At 36.8% G+C, this 18,381-nt stretch overlaps 1 protein-coding gene across 1 annotated transcript in view; it reads left to right on the forward strand.

Annotated features, from left to right (window-relative positions):
- The window catches only part of SLIT3 (slit guidance ligand 3), a 279,434-nt gene extending 261,442 nt beyond the window's left edge, over positions 1–17,992 (forward strand). Inside the window, exons 27-36 of the mRNA XM_053465078.1 lie at positions 1,771–1,868; positions 3,622–3,761; positions 4,063–4,156; positions 6,318–6,455; positions 6,982–7,222; positions 9,589–9,719; positions 15,711–15,865; positions 16,073–16,358; positions 16,819–17,027; positions 17,163–17,992. Coding sequence (XP_053321053.1) covers positions 1,771–1,868; positions 3,622–3,761; positions 4,063–4,156; positions 6,318–6,455; positions 6,982–7,222; positions 9,589–9,719; positions 15,711–15,865; positions 16,073–16,358; positions 16,819–17,027; positions 17,163–17,401 — 1,731 coding nt within the window. The 3' untranslated portion in view covers positions 17,402–17,992. The remainder of the gene's footprint in view (positions 1–1,770; positions 1,869–3,621; positions 3,762–4,062; positions 4,157–6,317; positions 6,456–6,981; positions 7,223–9,588; positions 9,720–15,710; positions 15,866–16,072; positions 16,359–16,818; positions 17,028–17,162) is intronic.
- The last annotated feature ends 389 nt before the right edge of the window (positions 17,993–18,381 follow it).

Consider the following 18,381-nt stretch of genomic DNA (forward strand, 5'->3'; position numbering starts at 1 on the left):
GTGTGGGAAGCCATGGTTTGGTCTGGCCCAGACTATGTAATAACACCCTGATTTCTTAAATGGCCAGAGTCTTATTCCCTGTGTACTAGATTATATTTATTTTATTCTACTACTGGTACACTTATCACTTCTATGACACTAATTGTGAGTTTGTATAAAAAAGCATAAGCAAACAAAATACATTGGGCCTAAAATACCGCTCACCGCAGCTTCAAGGGAAACCATTAGTTTGAGGCCCAATTATGAGGCATTTTTGCCAAACAAAGCATTTTTTAAAGTTGCTGGTAAGAAATACAGATATTTAAAGTTGATGATATGCTTTATTTTTTATCTGTTGGTTTCTCTGGGAACTCGAACACAGTTCAGGAGGGGATTTATGGACATGGGGATATTCTTTTGAAGTTTGGGCTGGTGAGGTTACTTTTTGAGGAAAGTCTATCTAAAAATGCTTTTGATTGGTCAAAATTTCTCAGCGAGAATTTTGGAAGAGATAAGTCGAGTGTATTAATAAGCACTAAAGAAGGAACAAGATTGTGACTGAGACATCATGGGCTCTCATGGGTTGTTGTACTAAACCATCACAAAACCTCCATAACGCACTTCGATAATTCACCGTGAGCCATTCCTACACTGGGGTAACTGGGCGTCCCTGTTTCTGGTCCTGGTTACTAGTAAGCGTTATTAAAGTTAAATTATATTTTATAAATAGACTTTTTTACTCCCATAGCTTATATCTACCACAATCATCATAATAATATAACCCTCACCAGACTATTTTTATTGGCTATAATTTTAATTAACACACTGACGATATTGTGTGATACGATGTTAGGTTGCAAAAGTAAGAAATGGGAGTAGGCCGTGAGACAAAATTAACATTCTGTCCATAGGTCCAGGACAGAATTACATTAGTTTACATTTATTCGTAGAGCGCCAGCAGATTTCATGTTCTATTACAATAGAATAATAGCATTAAAATTGACAATATTAAGTGCTTAAAATCCTGTAGTCATTTTGTTACAAAAAGTCCCCAGATTTGCGCACTTTGGAGTGCAATGCAATACCATAGGTCTTTTGATTTTTCTAGGATCCATGAGCCCTCTCGAGTATGCATGAAGGATTATCGCTGTCACAGCTCAAGGATAAATATTGTCAATACAGCATTGGAAGCGTTTGATGTTTTTAGCTTCTATAATTGTAATACTTTTTGTTAATTTTTACTTCAAGGACTGCAAATCTGTAAAGCCTGCAATAGACATTCTCAATGGCACTTGATTTTTTTTTAGCTTTACAACATAATTCCCTCTACTAGCGACGCAATGCGTAGTGGCCTTTAAGTATGTGGCAATTACATTTTTTAAAGTATCTTTTGTGTTTGCAAGCTAACACTGAGATTTATTACATGTTTTTCATTATAATTTTTCTTGCTAATGCAACAATCAACAAGGATTGATTGGCCTTGAATGTTACATAGGTCAATGCTTATTTGTGAAAATATTAAACTGCCATATGGCTCTTGGTTGAGATAAATATTTTAATATTTGTATTATCCTGTACCTCCCAACTGTCCTGTTTTCCAAGCTACAGACAGTTTTTATGCTTGGCACTTGAATGGGTGTTTAATTTTGTAATAGGTTATTGATCCACATTGATTATAACCTGACCAGACTAGCAGAGAATATGTACAAAAAAAAGCTGATTTAGCAAATAAATGAACAAACAATTATTATTGTTAACCCAAGAAAACAGAGCTTCATTTTTCATTTTTAGGGGAGAGATTGTGACATTCCGATCAATGCTTGCATACAGAGCCCGTGCCAGAATGGAGGGACCTGTCATACAAACGACAACGATAAAGATGGATTCAGGTAATTTAGCGCCGTCTGGGTTGCAATTATTTTTTTGTAAAAAATGTCTCTAAATAGCCAAATGGAAAAAAAAAATCAGGCTTAAAATATATAACCCCCACATTGGCAATGGAATTGAAACTACTAATTATTAACAAGGTATTTAGAGTTAGTATTTGCCAGCTAACTGGTGCGATCATTACAAAATATCTCTGGCAGTCTTAGAAAGCATCTGCATAAAGAAGAAGAGAGTCTTCAAAGCCAGGACATACATTATGTTTTAGCACATTTTCCTTCATTTTAAATATATGGAGTTTGATCATTTTCCACTCAAAATTTGCCACTGCACATATTCCCATGGTTACAAATGCATTTCTTTAAACACCATTTAAATATCAAAGATACACAGATTTAGATAAAAAATATATTGATAAAAAAAAAACAGTCAACAACTTGATTTGGAAAAGGGAGATCAAAACCTGTTTTCATTTAAAACATGTGCGCTGTTTTGGAAAAGTGTATCTAAGCCATAAATAAAAAAAATTTGGGCGACAATTTACAACTTTCCTTTGTCCCTGGAAATCCACAGAACATGCTTGCGAGAAAATGCTTTAATTAAAATCGCCGAAAATCTTGTAAAACATTTAAAAGTTTGTATAAAGTACACAGTGTAATTGAATTAGGCCTTGTAGCTGTTAATCATTCAAGGACACCAGAGAAATTCAGGCAGGGTAAAAATCTTTGCAGAATGTTCTGTTTACAAGAAAGTAATTGAGATCATTAAACAAAAACTGATAGTAACAAGTCTGGTAATGGGAGAAAATAAATCACTTTTTACTCACATGCTTTCATAATGGAGCCATTTAAAGGGAATCTATCAATTTCTCAAAATGTGTTTTTCACAGTTTAAATCTATGGGAATGTCAAGTAGTATTAAATATATAAAAACATATATTATAACTGTAGATTTAAACAGTTATTTAATCTAGTTTTTTTCCCAATGCTTTTAAAAGCAATAGCAATAAAAATAAAATAAAATGCTGTATGGGTTTTGTTCACAAAAGCCATGGTTGCTTGTTGAAAATAAACAATATTTTACATGGAATTGCTATGGAGACACCACCAGTCCAAAAATGGCTTCATATATTTACAAGTGTTGTGTTTAGCCAGAATTTTGAAATTTCTGATTGTGAAATCGTATCAGTGATCACCTCGTTATGCATGATGCATTCTACTTGTGTGAGGTCTTATTTGGCTACTCAGCAATATAATGGATGAACCTGGCATATTGGCTAATAATGTCACCAGAACCATATTTGCCAAGGTGAAGCTAGACGAGTTCTGAGGACAGTGTCATCAAAGAATCCAGTTGGGTGTTTCTACTGATTGGTCCAAATTTAGCAATTTTCACCAGAAATGCCCCTCTAGTGTCTAGTTACCACCAGTAGTTCAGTGCCAAATGTTCGCATACTGTAATCACAACATCTGTGTTTCTTTTAGTTTGATGTAGTTGCATGATTAAAGACCCTGGAAAGTTGGAGATGCAATAAAATGATCCAGAATGACCCTTGCTTGTAATTTTGATTGTCGGTAGTTGAAAATATGTCATTTAACTGTCTTGTCCTTTTGGGCGGGGAAATCTAAATCTTGTTAAAAGAAAATGATCTATATGTTTGATGGCATACTTCTGGATCTTTAGAACACTGGATTTTTAGACGAAAATAATTATAATGCATAAAAAGTAATGCCATCTGTATAAACATCTACTCCACAGTTGTTCTTGTCCTTTGGGATTTGAAGGAGAGAAATGTGAGATAAATCCAGATGACTGCGAAGATAATGACTGTGAAAATAATGCCACGTGTATGGATGGAATCAACAACTACGTGTGTCTCTGTCCACCTAACTATACTGGTAGGAACCACGAAAATTACGTGTAATCAGTACGCAGCTGTCACCACATAAACACAGAAAATCTGGAAGGTCATTTTTGTGATATTGGAAATATATAGTATGGGGATTCATTCAAATAATGAGCTATAGTTTGTGCCAGAGGTTACTATATGAGCGATGAAAGATCTTCTTTCTTCAGTCATACAGGATATTTAGCTATTGCAATAAATACGTAAGACACGCACCTGATACACTATTTCAGGAGATTGTGAAAAGGTATTGATTGTGGCATTGAGTGTTGTTCCTGCTGTTCCTTGTTTAGGTGAGCTATGTGACGAAGTGATTAACCATTGTGTTCCAGAGCTGAACCCTTGCCAGCATGACTCCAAATGCATCCAAGTTGATAGGGGATACATGTAAGTACTGATTCCATTCTCTCAGAACAGGTTTATGAGTATTGGTAGAACCTACTAGCGTTACTCAACTTTGTAATGTGGCAGCCTGCATAGAACCGGAAGAGCAGAGATAGTAGGGGCTACTAAATTACTGATCTAAATTCTAGGCTCCACTGAAATGGAAGAAATACATAAATGTTTTTTATGTGTTCTTTGAATCTGGGAGCTCATTATGGTTGAGAAATCACTGCAAATAATGAAATAAATTATTTGAGCAACCTGTGGAGGATATAACATGGCACTTGCTTCCTGACTCTTCCTTACTATCCTTCACAGGTTGGTAGTAACATACGAGACCACTAGTAACCTAAGACATGTTGATCAAATAAGAACTGGTCAGACCATCTGATATGCAGATTTTCATACCAGTTACAAGACTACCATTCTTATTTGGCCCTTGGCCTTGTCTTGTGTTCATGTTAGCCGTATCCCTGTCCCATACATGTTTTAATTCCCTTACTATATTAACTTTGCCACTTCTGTCAAAATGAAGACGTGGTAACCTTTTGGAAAAATGGGATAGTTTCTTACAACCAGAACCTTTAATTTGAAGCTATGCGTGCCAAAAGAAGCAGATTTAGAAAATGTGATAGCAATTTGGTTATAGTACATACGTTCAGCATCGCTGACATGTGTGAGTTTTGGCTGCGATGGTCTAATCTACTTTCACTTCATTTCGTATTTCTTTTACCTCTAACTAAAGTGCTCATCAGAGATTTATCTGGCCTGCCAATTCCAGCATTCCTTAAACTGCCACCAAATTATTTTTGGTTCAGCTTCATGTACTTTTTGTTTTTTCTTGTAAAGCAAGTTAAGATGCTTTTACTTTGGGGTTTATGTGAAATATACAGTTAAAGCAAGTTGGGGAGAGGGTCTCAAAAGGTTTATTTTAGGCCGCGATTGATATGCAAAAAACGAAAAGAATAGAAAGTATAAACTTACACTTTTCCAGACAGGCACATGCTTTACTCCTAGAAGCAGGTGTGCTGTCAGATTCATTGCCACTATACTGTGCGCTGCATTTATTTCCAAACATCATCATGGAGTTCAATGTAACAAACACTCAGAGAAGGAACCAATTAATATGGTTAAAATGTCAGCCGTCACCTAACAAACTAAACTAAGAATCTGTTTTCCGAGCCAGGATTATACTCTCAGCTGATATTAAAAGCATAATTTAAAGTCACATATAAGAAATAAAAATATCATGGTTACAATTTTATTTGTGATGTTTCAATTCAGCATCATTCTAAATATAATTAATCAAACTAAAAACTCCTCCAGGCACATATACAAAATCGATAGAGTGAATTCTTACAAATAACTTCCAGATTGATTTTTGCCTTTTATAAATTTATAAATGTTTAAACATCTGTTTCATTTTGGGAGCCCCCAATTAAAGATCAGTGCACCCGTTTATTAATACCAGAGGGTAACCACAAAGTGCAACATGTTTGATGATCGTGTCAAGTCACGTTGCAAAAGTCACCATCGCACATTGTCCCCTATGGTGTTTTCTGATGCCTGCAGAGCAATCAGGGCCAAACACTATACCATGTGTAGCACTTCATTTCATTCCAAGGTGATGTTCTGGATGTAAGTGAGGCCAGGTCACCTCATTTTGGCAATACGCCGGCTTCTGTTCCCTAGGTTCTAACCTATGTAACAAAGTGTATGTCATACCATTGATGACACATGTACGATAATTGGGACAAAAGGTGCTCATGGAATGTTTTTTGTTTCTTAGGATTTCAGTCCCTCAAAATCTATCCCAAAAAGCTACAGGCCATGAACCCGACATATCAGTTATTTTATAAATGTTAATGTTTATTATAAATAATATGTAATAACAGAAGATTCTGTCTCGGTTGTTGAAGGTTCCCATTTTTGCCAGCTTCCAAAATAGCGATATTATTCAGTAAAAATAGGAGATAATTACATTGGCCAATTTCATGTGGAGTTGAAACTCTTTTAAAAGTTACATACGGTGTCTCCATGTTGCGTGAAGTTCAATAAGTACAATTGTCACATTTAATTTCCTAGTCTCAAAGAAGCAAACTGAGAAAACACACAGACATAAACATGTTGCATTATGGGTTCTCTGTTTTTGTTTTACTTCCAGGTGCGAATGTTCCCCCGGATTTATAGGCCAACACTGTGATATTAATGAAGATGACTGTGTTGGCCACAAATGTCGCCATGGCTCACAGTGCATGGATGACATTGGAGGATATACCTGCGTCTGTCCCCAAGGCTATAGGTGATAATAAATGAAATTCCTAAGAACGCTACCAGATACTGACATGTTAACATCTGTAATACATCTACAAATATATATCTTGAACAACAAAAGATTGTTTGTCTTTTTATAGTAACAGTTGGGAAACTTATTTTATTTTGGGACAGTGGTATAAATTATCCGTACTACATTTCATATGTTGTCTCAGTGTTTCTAAAGCACTGTTGCTTATAATATTACACACATATTGTGTTTTGGGGTTCAGAAATATTGTGAACTCTGCTACTGTACATGACAGTTTTGTGACTTCCTGTGGTCATTTTCCCTGGATAATACATATCCAGCTAGTTGGTATCTACGTATATATATGTAGATACCTATAAAATCACGTATCTATAAACACTAGGCATGTTTGTGTACAGGTATCAATGATCGTATGTGATTGTGCATATTGTCATTTGTTCATGCTATACATCTTCAACTAACTAGAGGTTTAGGGAAAATAGCTTTTTGGAAAGTTGTAACCATCATTTTTTTTCCTTAACAGTGGCCTTTTTTGTGAACATTCCCCACCAATGGTTTTACTTCAGACCAGCCCTTGTGACAACTATGAGTGTCAGAACGGGGCTCATTGTATTGTGGTACAACAGGAACCCATCTGCCGCTGCTTGGCCGGCTTTGCAGGTCAAAGGTGTGAAAAGCTCATCACCGTCAATTTTGTGGGCAAGGATTCCTATGTTGAACTGAGTGGTTCCAAGGTTCGTCCCCAAGCAAACATTTCCCTTCAGGTAAGCCAACAAAAAAGGAATATATATATTTAATACACATTCTTCAACTTGTTGCATTCAGTGTCACATATTGCTATCTAGGTTTCAAGGAGTGCTTGGTTGCCGTGAGCAGCAAACTATCCAGCAGCAATCGCGCTTTGCTATATGATTGCCTGCTCTAATATTTCAAGTCATAATGGCTGCTGTAGAGCTATAACAAACACGCATGACATTTATCTCTCTGGAATTAGGAGTCTGGCATGCGTGCACGCAGATGAAGAATACGGTTTAGCAAGGTCATGACAGGAAACTGAGGACACCCTAGGGGCACTGGCATTGTTGGGGAGCTGTAGAGCTGCTTTGTGAAGGAGAGAGAAACATCTCTCGTATCACGCTGTACTTTAACATCTCAGCTCACTAATGTAATATTCTAATTGTCTCGAAGAAAGATAGAATCAAGTCTCGGTTTTATTGAGGTACAGATACAGTAGCATGCTTCTTTAATTCCTCCGACAAGCAGCTAAATAGCATGCGACTCAGTAAATGTAGAACTACTTATCCAAAAGGTTATACTTTTTAAAGCATTTCCACAAATCAAAGTTCCCATTAATCAGTGTTCCTCTGTATTCATTACAAACCTCTCAGTGCCCCAGCCTTTGTAGTATACAGCTACCTGTACTCTCGAAACATTTTAAGAGCCTGATTAATTATTCCCATGATGTAGCAACATTAATGTAGAATCCATTTAGCTTCTACCACAACGTTACCTCCTGACCTATTTTTCTCCTGACTATACCAATTGAAGTCTGTAAATCTTTTGAACATTTGCTCTAAAAGTCATTATTTTCCTCAGCTTTAATACAAAGGTTAAAAATTTCACAATCTTTTCATTTGGCGAACTGTATTTGTCAAGGGAAAAATGCACATTTTTATTTTTTAGCTACTTTTCCATTTTTAAAAGCAGTTTCTAAACGAACCGTGTCATGTTAAAAAGGCTTCTCCACATTAATTGCACTCTCTGGCAATAAACCTTAGCGGATCTGTTATTTTATTCCTTTCTCGTAAGGTTTGTTTTTTGTTTTTATGGCAATGAAGCTTCACATAAAAAACGTTTCTGAAATTTTTTGGCCAAATTTTTTCGTTATTAAAGAATCATTTCTGGAAAAAGGCTGCATTTAGTAAACTCTAAGAAGTATAACGCTTCAGTGTACCTTGCAAAGAGAGAACCTCCTTGCAGCATAGAGTAAAAGGGTTGTATAGTAAGTGTATAAAATATTTGTGTAGGACATAGCATAGATTTAAGAGGTTGTTAATATATGATTAAACAAGCTTTGTCAATTTCAGCCCATTTCTAGCTGGAACACAATTGCGTAAGGGTTTTCTAATGATCGATTAGCCTCTTAAACTTAAACTTGGATTACCGAACACAACATGCCATTGGAACGCAGAAGTGATGGCTGTTGATAAATGGCCTCTGTACACGTATGAAGATATTCTACAAAAAATCAGCCGTTTCAGCTACAATAGTCATTTACAACATCAACAGCGTCCACACTGTATATCTGATCCATTTGATATTTTAATGGACAAAACTTGCTTTTCTTTCAAAAACAAAAACTTTTGAATATATATATATATATATATAAGAGCACACATGAAAATCTTTGTATGTTAGCAGAATCTGATAGGGGTAGTCGCGTTATACTTAGAATGGGACATGAAAGAAAGTATATGTTCTTTTTTGTGGTGTTTGCTACTTATAAGAAGTGTACTTTCAATTTTGCAGCCAAAACACACAATAAAGAAAAGCTCACTCCTCATTTTGGGCATACCGCTTTTAACTTGGCGGCTGTCTCTGCAATATGGGCAATAGGCTACTAGAGGAAAAATGCAGTACTCTCACCCAGAATATTGCTGTGTATTCACTCCAAGCTGTTGGGCTGGAAAATGCTTGGGGAATCTATGTCAGACATGTGGATATACTTTGGGATACTTTGTGTGTTTACACTACAACATTCAGTTCTCATTTTTTCCCCTGCTTTATCCGTCATCACCTTATTGTGTGCCTTAGGCATTTTAACTATTACAATGTGTGCTTTTTCCCGTCGGTTTGACTGAGGTTTTATTTTTCACATGTGAATAAACAAGCAGGTTCAGGCATGATCCCATACAGGTCTATTGACTATAGGTGACAAAAGACAAAAAGGGAAGGTAAATTAGTTAATTTACCCCATTCTATTTTAATTCTATTCAACAGAGTTATTGCTGTTAGTTGGCTCTCCATAGTGCTTCACTTTGACCTTAGAAAAGAAAGGGCAGTTAGGCAAGACTGCTTGGTTTGCAGGTTTATTTGTGGATTTGTTGACAGAATTGATTGTTATTTACAGGTTGCTACAGATAAAGACAATGGCATTTTGCTTTATAAAGGAGACAATGATCCTTTAGCATTGGAGCTGTACCAAGGACATGTGAGGTTAATCTATGACTCACTGAGTTCTTCCCCAAGTACCGTGTATAGGTAAGTTATCGCTAATTGCTAAACATTGTAATTATTTTCTTATGGTATTTTACTCAAAGCTGAAATGAAAAATGTGCAAATCGACTTTTTTGCCAATTCCTTTTGTATTGTTATTAGCAATTTGCTATTCTTTTGTCCACAAATGGATATTGGAGCAATCACTCCCAGTAAAGTGGCCCAGGGAATAAGAAAAAACTAAATAATTTAACCCAAGTCATAATAACATTATAGTTTCCATTTAACTAAATAAGAATTGTGTCCACACGCCAAGCACGCAGATCAAACCTCAGCATAGTTTCTGCATACTGTGACCCGACATTTTCTTTTGAAGTCACTCATCTTTGTGTTTAAATTACATTGCTAGAAACAATATCCCTGCTCCGATATATTTATTCAGACACAATGATTCATGTTGGTATACACATTAAAGGGGGAAAAAAATTATTGCAGTTATTGCCGTCATCATTATTTATACTTCCACAATTCCGATGATTTTTAGAATCATGGTATTTAAGTTTGATTCATACTAATTATATACTATTACTCCAGCATACTTTATTAACATGAATTTATAGTTATATATGATTGTACTTGAATTACACTTTTGTGGCTACATTGGTCAGTTATCTTGTCATTGTGGATTAAGCTGCAAATGTCCTTTTGTTTTTAAGTTGTCGTCTTTGATTTCCATGAGGCCAAATTGCGTCTTTCATGCTTGTTTTGGACTTTGGCTCTCTGTGTCCTCTAAGAACAGTCCACATTTAGGAAAATAACCTGTAGACTCAGCCAAGACTGAGACCTGGAAACAAGGGCAAATCTCTGCAAAAACTTAATGCGGCCATGAGTTAGATGTGCTTAGCAGATCATCATAACCCAAAACAAGGCAGTCACCACATGTCTCATGCTCAGGTGCACCCCCCACTCCAACTCCTGTCAATCAAGGATTTTTTTTCTATAAGAATGGATTTCAATTCAATTTTCTTGCAGTGGATGGGACTAAATGCAGGTTGTGTAGTTCCAGGAAACAACCCAAGTCACTACGAGAAAATTATGGGGAAAAAGTGTTTCTTGTAGCGTATCTGATGGAATAAAATGGGATTGCAGGGGCCCCAACCAGGGACTACTAATATGTTATTCAAAACGGTTGCCAAATATTTTTTAGATAGATGGCGATTTGTCAAGGCTGGCTCTGGGCAGGTGGCAGTTGTGCATTCTGCCTGGTCCTTAAAATGTTTATGGGGGTATCAATAGACAAAGGTTAAATAATAATGAAAATTATCTTTTTTTTGCACCATTGGTATGTGGAAGGTTAAATTCATGTGATTCTAGATGCCGGATAAAATGAAGCAGTTGTACGAGGTTGTTTTTCTGTTTTTTAAATGTTTTTTATGTAAATCTTCCTCAGTTAATGTTGCTGTGTTCTGGTCTACTGATGGTGGCCCTCTACATCAATCTAATTAACATTGATTGAGGGTGGACCTCACTAGAAGTCACAGATGAGGATTTCCCTTGCCCTTAGCTGTCGACTAATCAATAACGTAGTGACAACAGCTGGTTTCCTCATCATGGAGCATTATGGATCTGCTTCCTTAAGCATCACTGTGTTAATTATTCCTGTGACCTTCATATTGATCAAGAAGGAGGTCTCCATTTGATCTGGCACCTCATTACTGTAAGATTTATGACTCGCTGGCTACCTTTGCTCTGCAAGATCTGCTGAGACTTTGGAGGCTTTGGCATAATATTGTGGCCTTTCCAAAAATGTCACTCATTTTTTATTAGTTTATGGAGCAGGGCAGAGAAAGCATAACATGGAGCATGAAGGTAAAGAGTATGGCTTTATAGCCGTATTTATGTTTTAATATTTTAAAATCTCCACATATATATTTGAACTGGAAAATGTAATTATGTATAATCTGGGCCACAGGTGGGCAATCCCTGCTGTTGAACCTCCTATGTTCAGTTAACGTATAGGTGCCAGACCCTCATGAGAATTTAATATAACAGCAGCTAAACCACAAAAAGCTTACCAATGTATTGATTGTAAAGCCGGTCGCAATTGTGTATGTGTCACAACATTAATGTAGTTATAGTAATACCGTATTTGCTCGATTATAAGACGAGGTTTTTTTCAGAGCAAATGCTCTGAAAAATACCCCTCGTCTTCTAATCGGGGTCGTCTTCTAATCAGACCTCAAATAGAGGTCTGATTAGGAGACTAAGATCCAGATCCCCCGCACCGCTGCAGGGGACCTGGATCCTCCTGTCTCACCCGACCCCCCCCCATCATACACACACTTACCGGTGCTTCCTGCAGTGTTGCCGGGGCAGCGGGTTGACGTCTACGCGATACGCGTAGACAACGTCCGCTGCAGCCGGAAGGAGGTGTGGCTAGCAGCGGGGGTTGTCTGCGTCCGTCGCATAGACCTTCCCCGACTGTCAGAGATCAGAGTTCCCCGCTCCGGTGCGGGGAACTCAGATCTCTGACAGCCGGGGAAAGTATACGCGACGGACGCATACAAACCCCCGCTGCTAGCCACACCTCCTTCCGGCTGCAGCAGAAGGCGACGTCAACCCGCTGCCCCGGCTGGAAGCACCGGTAAGAGAGGGGGGGAGAGCGGGGGAAGGGGGGTGAGAGAGGGGGGGTAAGAGAGGGGGGGTAAGAGAGCGGGGGAAGGGGGGTGAGAGAGGGGGGGGTGAGAGAGAGAGAGAGAGTGTGTGTTAGTTAAATGGGGGTATAGGGTGTGTGTGTGTGTGTGTGTGTGTGTGTTAGTTAGTTAGTTAAATGGGGTATAGGGGGTGTGTGTGTGTGTGTTAAATGGGGGCATAGGTCATTTCTGGAGTGGCGTTAAGGGGGCATTTAATAGAGCACTCTGCCTCCTGAAATGCCTTATACCTCCCTATATGCCACTCTGCCCCATAATATGCCTTTTAACCCCCTAAATGGCAGAGTGGCATATAGGGGTATAAGGCATTTCTGGAGGCAGAGTGCTCTATACAATGCCTTTTAACTCCCTTAATGCCACTCTGCCTCCTGAAATGCCTTATACCTCCCTATATGCCACTCTGCCCCATAATATGCATTTTAACCCCCTAAATGCCAGAATGGGATATAGGGGTATAAGGCATTTCTGGAGGCAGAGTGGCACATAGGGGGTCAAAAGGCATACCATGGGGCACAGTGGCATATAGAGGGTTAAAAGGCATATCATGGGCCACAGTGCCATATTGGAGTGGCAAGCCTGGGGGCAGATGTGTGTAACTGGGCGACAGGTTGGAAAATACAAGAAATAAAAACAAAAAAAATCTTTTTCTCAATCATAGCTTTTATTAAAAAAAATAGTTTACATGAATTAACATTTACTGGTAAAACTTTTTTCCTTTGGGGTCGTCTTATATTCAGGCTTTTTCTTTTTTTCCTAAGTTAATATTCAGATTTTGGGGGGTCGTCTTATAATCAGGGTCGTCTTATAATCGAGCAAATACGGTACTTTTCCCAGTAGACAGTAGTGCCCATTAGAGTTCTTGGCATATCTGTGTTTATTTAAAACCTTCTAACCTAGTTCTTTGGTATGATGTAAATTAGACTTAGCCGGATTCGTATAATATAACTAGTTTTACATGCAGTAACTCAGGGTCAGTAAGAGAAGACAGGGAGTAAGGACATGGACAAAGTACTTCATTTTCATGTAGGAGGTTCTTTAGAGAGGTTTGTGGTATATTCTCAACTTAAGTTAATTTAACATAAATAGGATGCAATGCTACTGCAATTCAGGTACCATCAAAAAAAGTATAAAGTATAACATTAATCTAATTTCAATTAAATGTAACAATGTTTTTTTTTTCTCATTGTATTATCGTATATCATTGATGCTTAAACCCCCATGCATTTGGCAAAGTAAAATGTATTCTCGTTCAAATTGCAAAATAAACAAACTAAAGGCACGTTTTGTCAGTTTGATTTTCACCATAATTTGTGTGTTTATGTATCTATAACCAGTTTCACAGAGCAAGGCCAACAAACTGCCTGACACTAATAATACTTAGGAGAATGAAAACAGCTGTCTGCAGGCTGGCCGCCCATGCTACTGACTTCAGTGTAGTCAAAAAAAGAAGTGGTTTGTAGGGATCCATGTTAAGTTGCATAGGGCGAGGGAAAAGAAACGGACAGGGCATTGATGGAGAGCACCATTTTCCACTGCTCGAGAGAAGAGACATTTGCAAGGTAGTGCCGGTACGTTGGCACCGGCCCAGGCGTTGTTTGCTTCTTGTAAAGCACACTTTTGAGTTGGTACAAGGCATAACGCCTATGAGTAGATCATTCCAGGGACCAAACACTACAACTTCAAACACATGATACATAATATAATACATAATATAATAATCACATATTTGGTTGATTATGATTATACCGGATGACCAGTTAGCTTACATTATGTGATATGAGTAATGCAAAAAAGAAGGTGTATTTAACTTTTCCGGGATATAGATCTTTCTCTGAAATGACTCATTGTATAGTCATGCTTCATTTTTAATCCTTATCCAAGAAATTATAATTGCTACTATGGCTATTTACTTCTAAATATACATGTAGTACGAGTGATCGTGTTGCAGTTTTTTAGATGTGAAACCTTATACAGCCACTTTGGGATAAGTAAATAACAGAGCAAATCAAAATCAAATAATTTTAGTTCACTGAAAATGAATTTACATAAACACAGTATTCCTTATTTTGCTTTCTATTTGTACTGCAATATGAAGGGGTCATTTTACTAATAAAACCGCAAATGGAATCGACAGGAATAATAACGAAGCAAAGCGTTACATTGTCTTCCATGTCGTCAAAATTACAACACTGCCACCTAGTGGATCCATGCCACTATTGCTCTTCGGTGCCACAAACTGGTTCAATAAAAACTTCTGTTATTTCATGCCAGAGTTTTACTCTTTAAATAAAATGTGTACTTGTTCACTGGCTTGCGCTTTTAAAACGTAATTTTGCTTCTAAGGGGGTGCAGCACCGTTGCTATAATTTTATAGGCAAAATCTCTGATTTCAGTAAACAGGTATGGGTGATCGTTAATCACCATTTTCTTAGCTTTTTGACCCGTGAAACGTTAAGTCCCAATGTTGTTAGATGTAAGCAGTGGGCTCTGGGTATGCCTGCAGCAGCATTCTGGTCTTATTCTGGTTATGTTTGTTACAGCTAAGGTAGCAAAAGCAATACCTTCCAAAATAGTCCTTTGCATAAGGACAATGTGCAGACTAGTTGAGACCTTTTTTTAAAATACTCTGTTTCTGTATGTTTATCACAGCGTAACACAATTAAACATGATTTTAAATTGACATAAGATAATTATTTAGAAAAATCTGGAAAAGCAGATGCCATTGGATTTGGTCTGTAGTTGTTGATTTAATTTGATGTAATTGTAGTTTTGATAGATGTTTATCTGCGCAGAGTTCACCAGCTTGTTACTTGTCACTTTCCATTTTTCTCTTTCCGTTGCTTAGTTAATACTGTATCATAATATGTGGCTTTTTATTAACTTAATCCATCAATGTGCATTTTGGTGGTTTAAAAGCCCTGGAGTCTGGAGAGAACAGACCCAAGAGAAATGCATTATGAACAGCTTGTGGGTTTTCATGTTCCTGCTGTGCCAAGCCACTGTCTCCAAATGTCTGGGTGAAATTCTGTCTTCATGGCTACTGTGCTTGTTTTTGAAACTATCAACAATGGCACAACTTATGAACTTACAAAGATCCAATGTTTAAACATAATGATGTATTCTAGTAAATATATTAACATAAATGATCCTCCTAGCCACATATCTACATGTCCAAAGATATCAACACTTAATTTATTCAGTTATGGTGTTTAATGATTATAGATTTTGGGAAATTATTTTCCACTATTATAATGCTGGAATTTTCTAATGAAGAATCTATATAACACTATTTGATCTATTTTTATCTGCTCTGTTTACTTTACAGTGTCGAAACCATCAACGATGGCCTTTTCCATACTGTTGAGCTGGTAATGTTGAATCAAAGCTTAAGTTTAGTTGTGGACAAAGGGGTTCCAAAAAGCCTTGGGAAACTTCAGAAACAGCCCTCGCTAAACCAGAACACACCTCTTTATCTTGGAGGTAAATTAATAAGCAGAGCTTAAGCCACAATTGTGTGTGTGTATATATATATATATAGTCATGTTTTTGCACATTTGTATAGTTATATCAATTTATTAAACATCTTAAATATGAGTATAATGGAAATTAAACTGACATCTGCTAAAAAAGCATGCTTTATTAATGGAATATAGACAATGGAGTTGATAATCCCTTATGTCGTAACAGGAATACCTCCAACATCTGGTGTATCTTCCATGCGTCAGAGGGCAGATCGCATTCCTATTGGTTTCAATGGATGTATACATGATGTCCGAATTAATAATGAACTGCAAGACTTCATGGAGCTGCCCCCAGTTTCAATAGGTGTTTTCCCTGGTTGCAAATCATGCAATATTTGCCAGCATGGATCGTGTCGGTCAATGGAAAAATCCAATGTCATCTGTGAGTGCCATGCTGGGTGGACTGGACCTTTGTGTGATCAAGAAGTTGGAGATGCCTGCATAAACCATAAGTAAGTTTATGGAGAACAAACCAAAATTAGTAGCTATGTGCTCAGCATTTCCACTTGTCTGTGGCTACTTGTTCATAGATCATTAAACATAAAATATGGGAATGCTTTTTACACTACAAGTCTTTCACTACAAGATAACAGAGTAGCTAATTATTCTTCTACAACAAAACCTTAAGAATGTTAACCCTTTCGCGACGCGTTGTCATTAATGGGTTTAAGGACAACCTGTTGTTCTTAAGGGGTTAAGTATCCCAATATAAAAACATACATACTCTGCAGCTGTGTTTACTAGTGGGCTGTAGATAAGGCAACAAGAATTACATGAACTAAAGGACGAATAAATCATACCGACACTATAAACAGCGCTAATGCCTACATATCACAAGTCTGAGATTTAACATTAAATCTTATTGTATATGTTGCTTTATGCATATTATTTTACACTTATACTTTTTTTCAGGTGTGTAAACGGAGATTGTATTGCTGATGATAATGCTTACACATGTAAATGCAGTGAAGGCTACACAGGCATGTACTGCGATAAGAAGAACGAATCTTCGAGCTCATGCAGAAATTCCAAATGTCACCATGGTCAGTGCAAAATATCTGAGAGGGGCGATCCATACTGCGAATGCAACCCTCACTTTACTGGAGAGCACTGCGACACAGGTGAGTCAGTATTAAACAGCCAGGGAGTATTTATATTTATATAGTTTTACCCCGCATATAACCTGTAACATCCAACCATAAGATAAGGATTTTTTGTCTTATTGAGTTTCCTAAAAAGTATTTTCTAATTTACAGAAAATGTTTGCAAAGGGGAGATTATCCGGGAGGTTGTACACAAGCAACATGGCTACACATCCTGCAGCACCACTGCTAAGGTACCACGCATGGAATGCAGTGGCAGCTGCAGTAACGGGCATTGTTGCACTCCGCTACGAAGCAAGCGACGGAAATATATGTTTCAGTGCATGGACGGATCCATACTCTACGAAGAACTGGAGAGATACGTTGAATGTGGCTGTTCACAGTGTTTGTAAAATCATCTTTCATAAGGAAAATAATAAAATAAAAAAGGCAAAGGCAATTGCAATGCTGCAATTAGTAAGAGAACTGTATACTTTCAGAGTGAAGCCTGAAGAGAAGAATATTAAGTATATTGTAAAATAAACAAAAAATAGAACTTATTTTTATTATTGAAAGTGACTATTTTCATTCTTTATTATATAAAATATCGCACCACTTGGATATATGTATCATATAGGAAATTATTTCTACTGTTTTGTTTTTTTTAAATACTACCAAAAAATAATAAATAATTCATAGCCTAACAAAGAAATATTGGGTAAGTTTATATAATTGATTTTTAAGGATGTGCCTCAAGTTTGAAAGCGTTGGTTGTACTAGAAGTATTACAGCTCATGCCCCTGAATATTTTTCTCAAGAAATATTTTCTTAACTGTGAATGTGTTTGTTACAGAGAGAGATTTGTAACAAGGATGTAGGAGGACCTTTAGATGTTTAGTAACAAAGAAAAGCAGTTATTTATGCCGGTGTGTCTAGTTTGTACTGTCATTGTGAGTATTTTGATGATGAAATTAAACTGAAATACTTGGACATTATCAATTAAATTTACTGTGGTTTATAACTGTAAAGTGAACTGAAATGTCTAATTTTACTACTAATTTAGTAAAAAATAAATGCTAAGAACCATGACAATTTCAATTCCAATTCAATTTCAATTTAATTGTGGAACAGAATTCCCTTTTTTTTGTGGTTCAAAGAAAAAAAGTATTCCATATTCAGATGACATATATATTGCATAATGAGTACTTTATTGTCATGTAAAGTACAAACATAACATGTTTGGGCACATAAAGTAATTTAAAGTTTTTTTGGAAGTTTTTTAGTTTATATGCTGCTTTTAACAAATAAATGGTTTTTTTAACAATAACATAATGCTGTAATCATGAGCACATGTAAGATATTTGCCTTTTGAATACAATATGTATTAGATTAC

The sequence above is a fragment of the Spea bombifrons genome, chromosome 4 (genome assembly GCF_027358695.1).
Source record: "Spea bombifrons isolate aSpeBom1 chromosome 4, aSpeBom1.2.pri, whole genome shotgun sequence".
Taxonomy (NCBI): Eukaryota; Metazoa; Chordata; class Amphibia; order Anura; family Pelobatidae; genus Spea; species Spea bombifrons.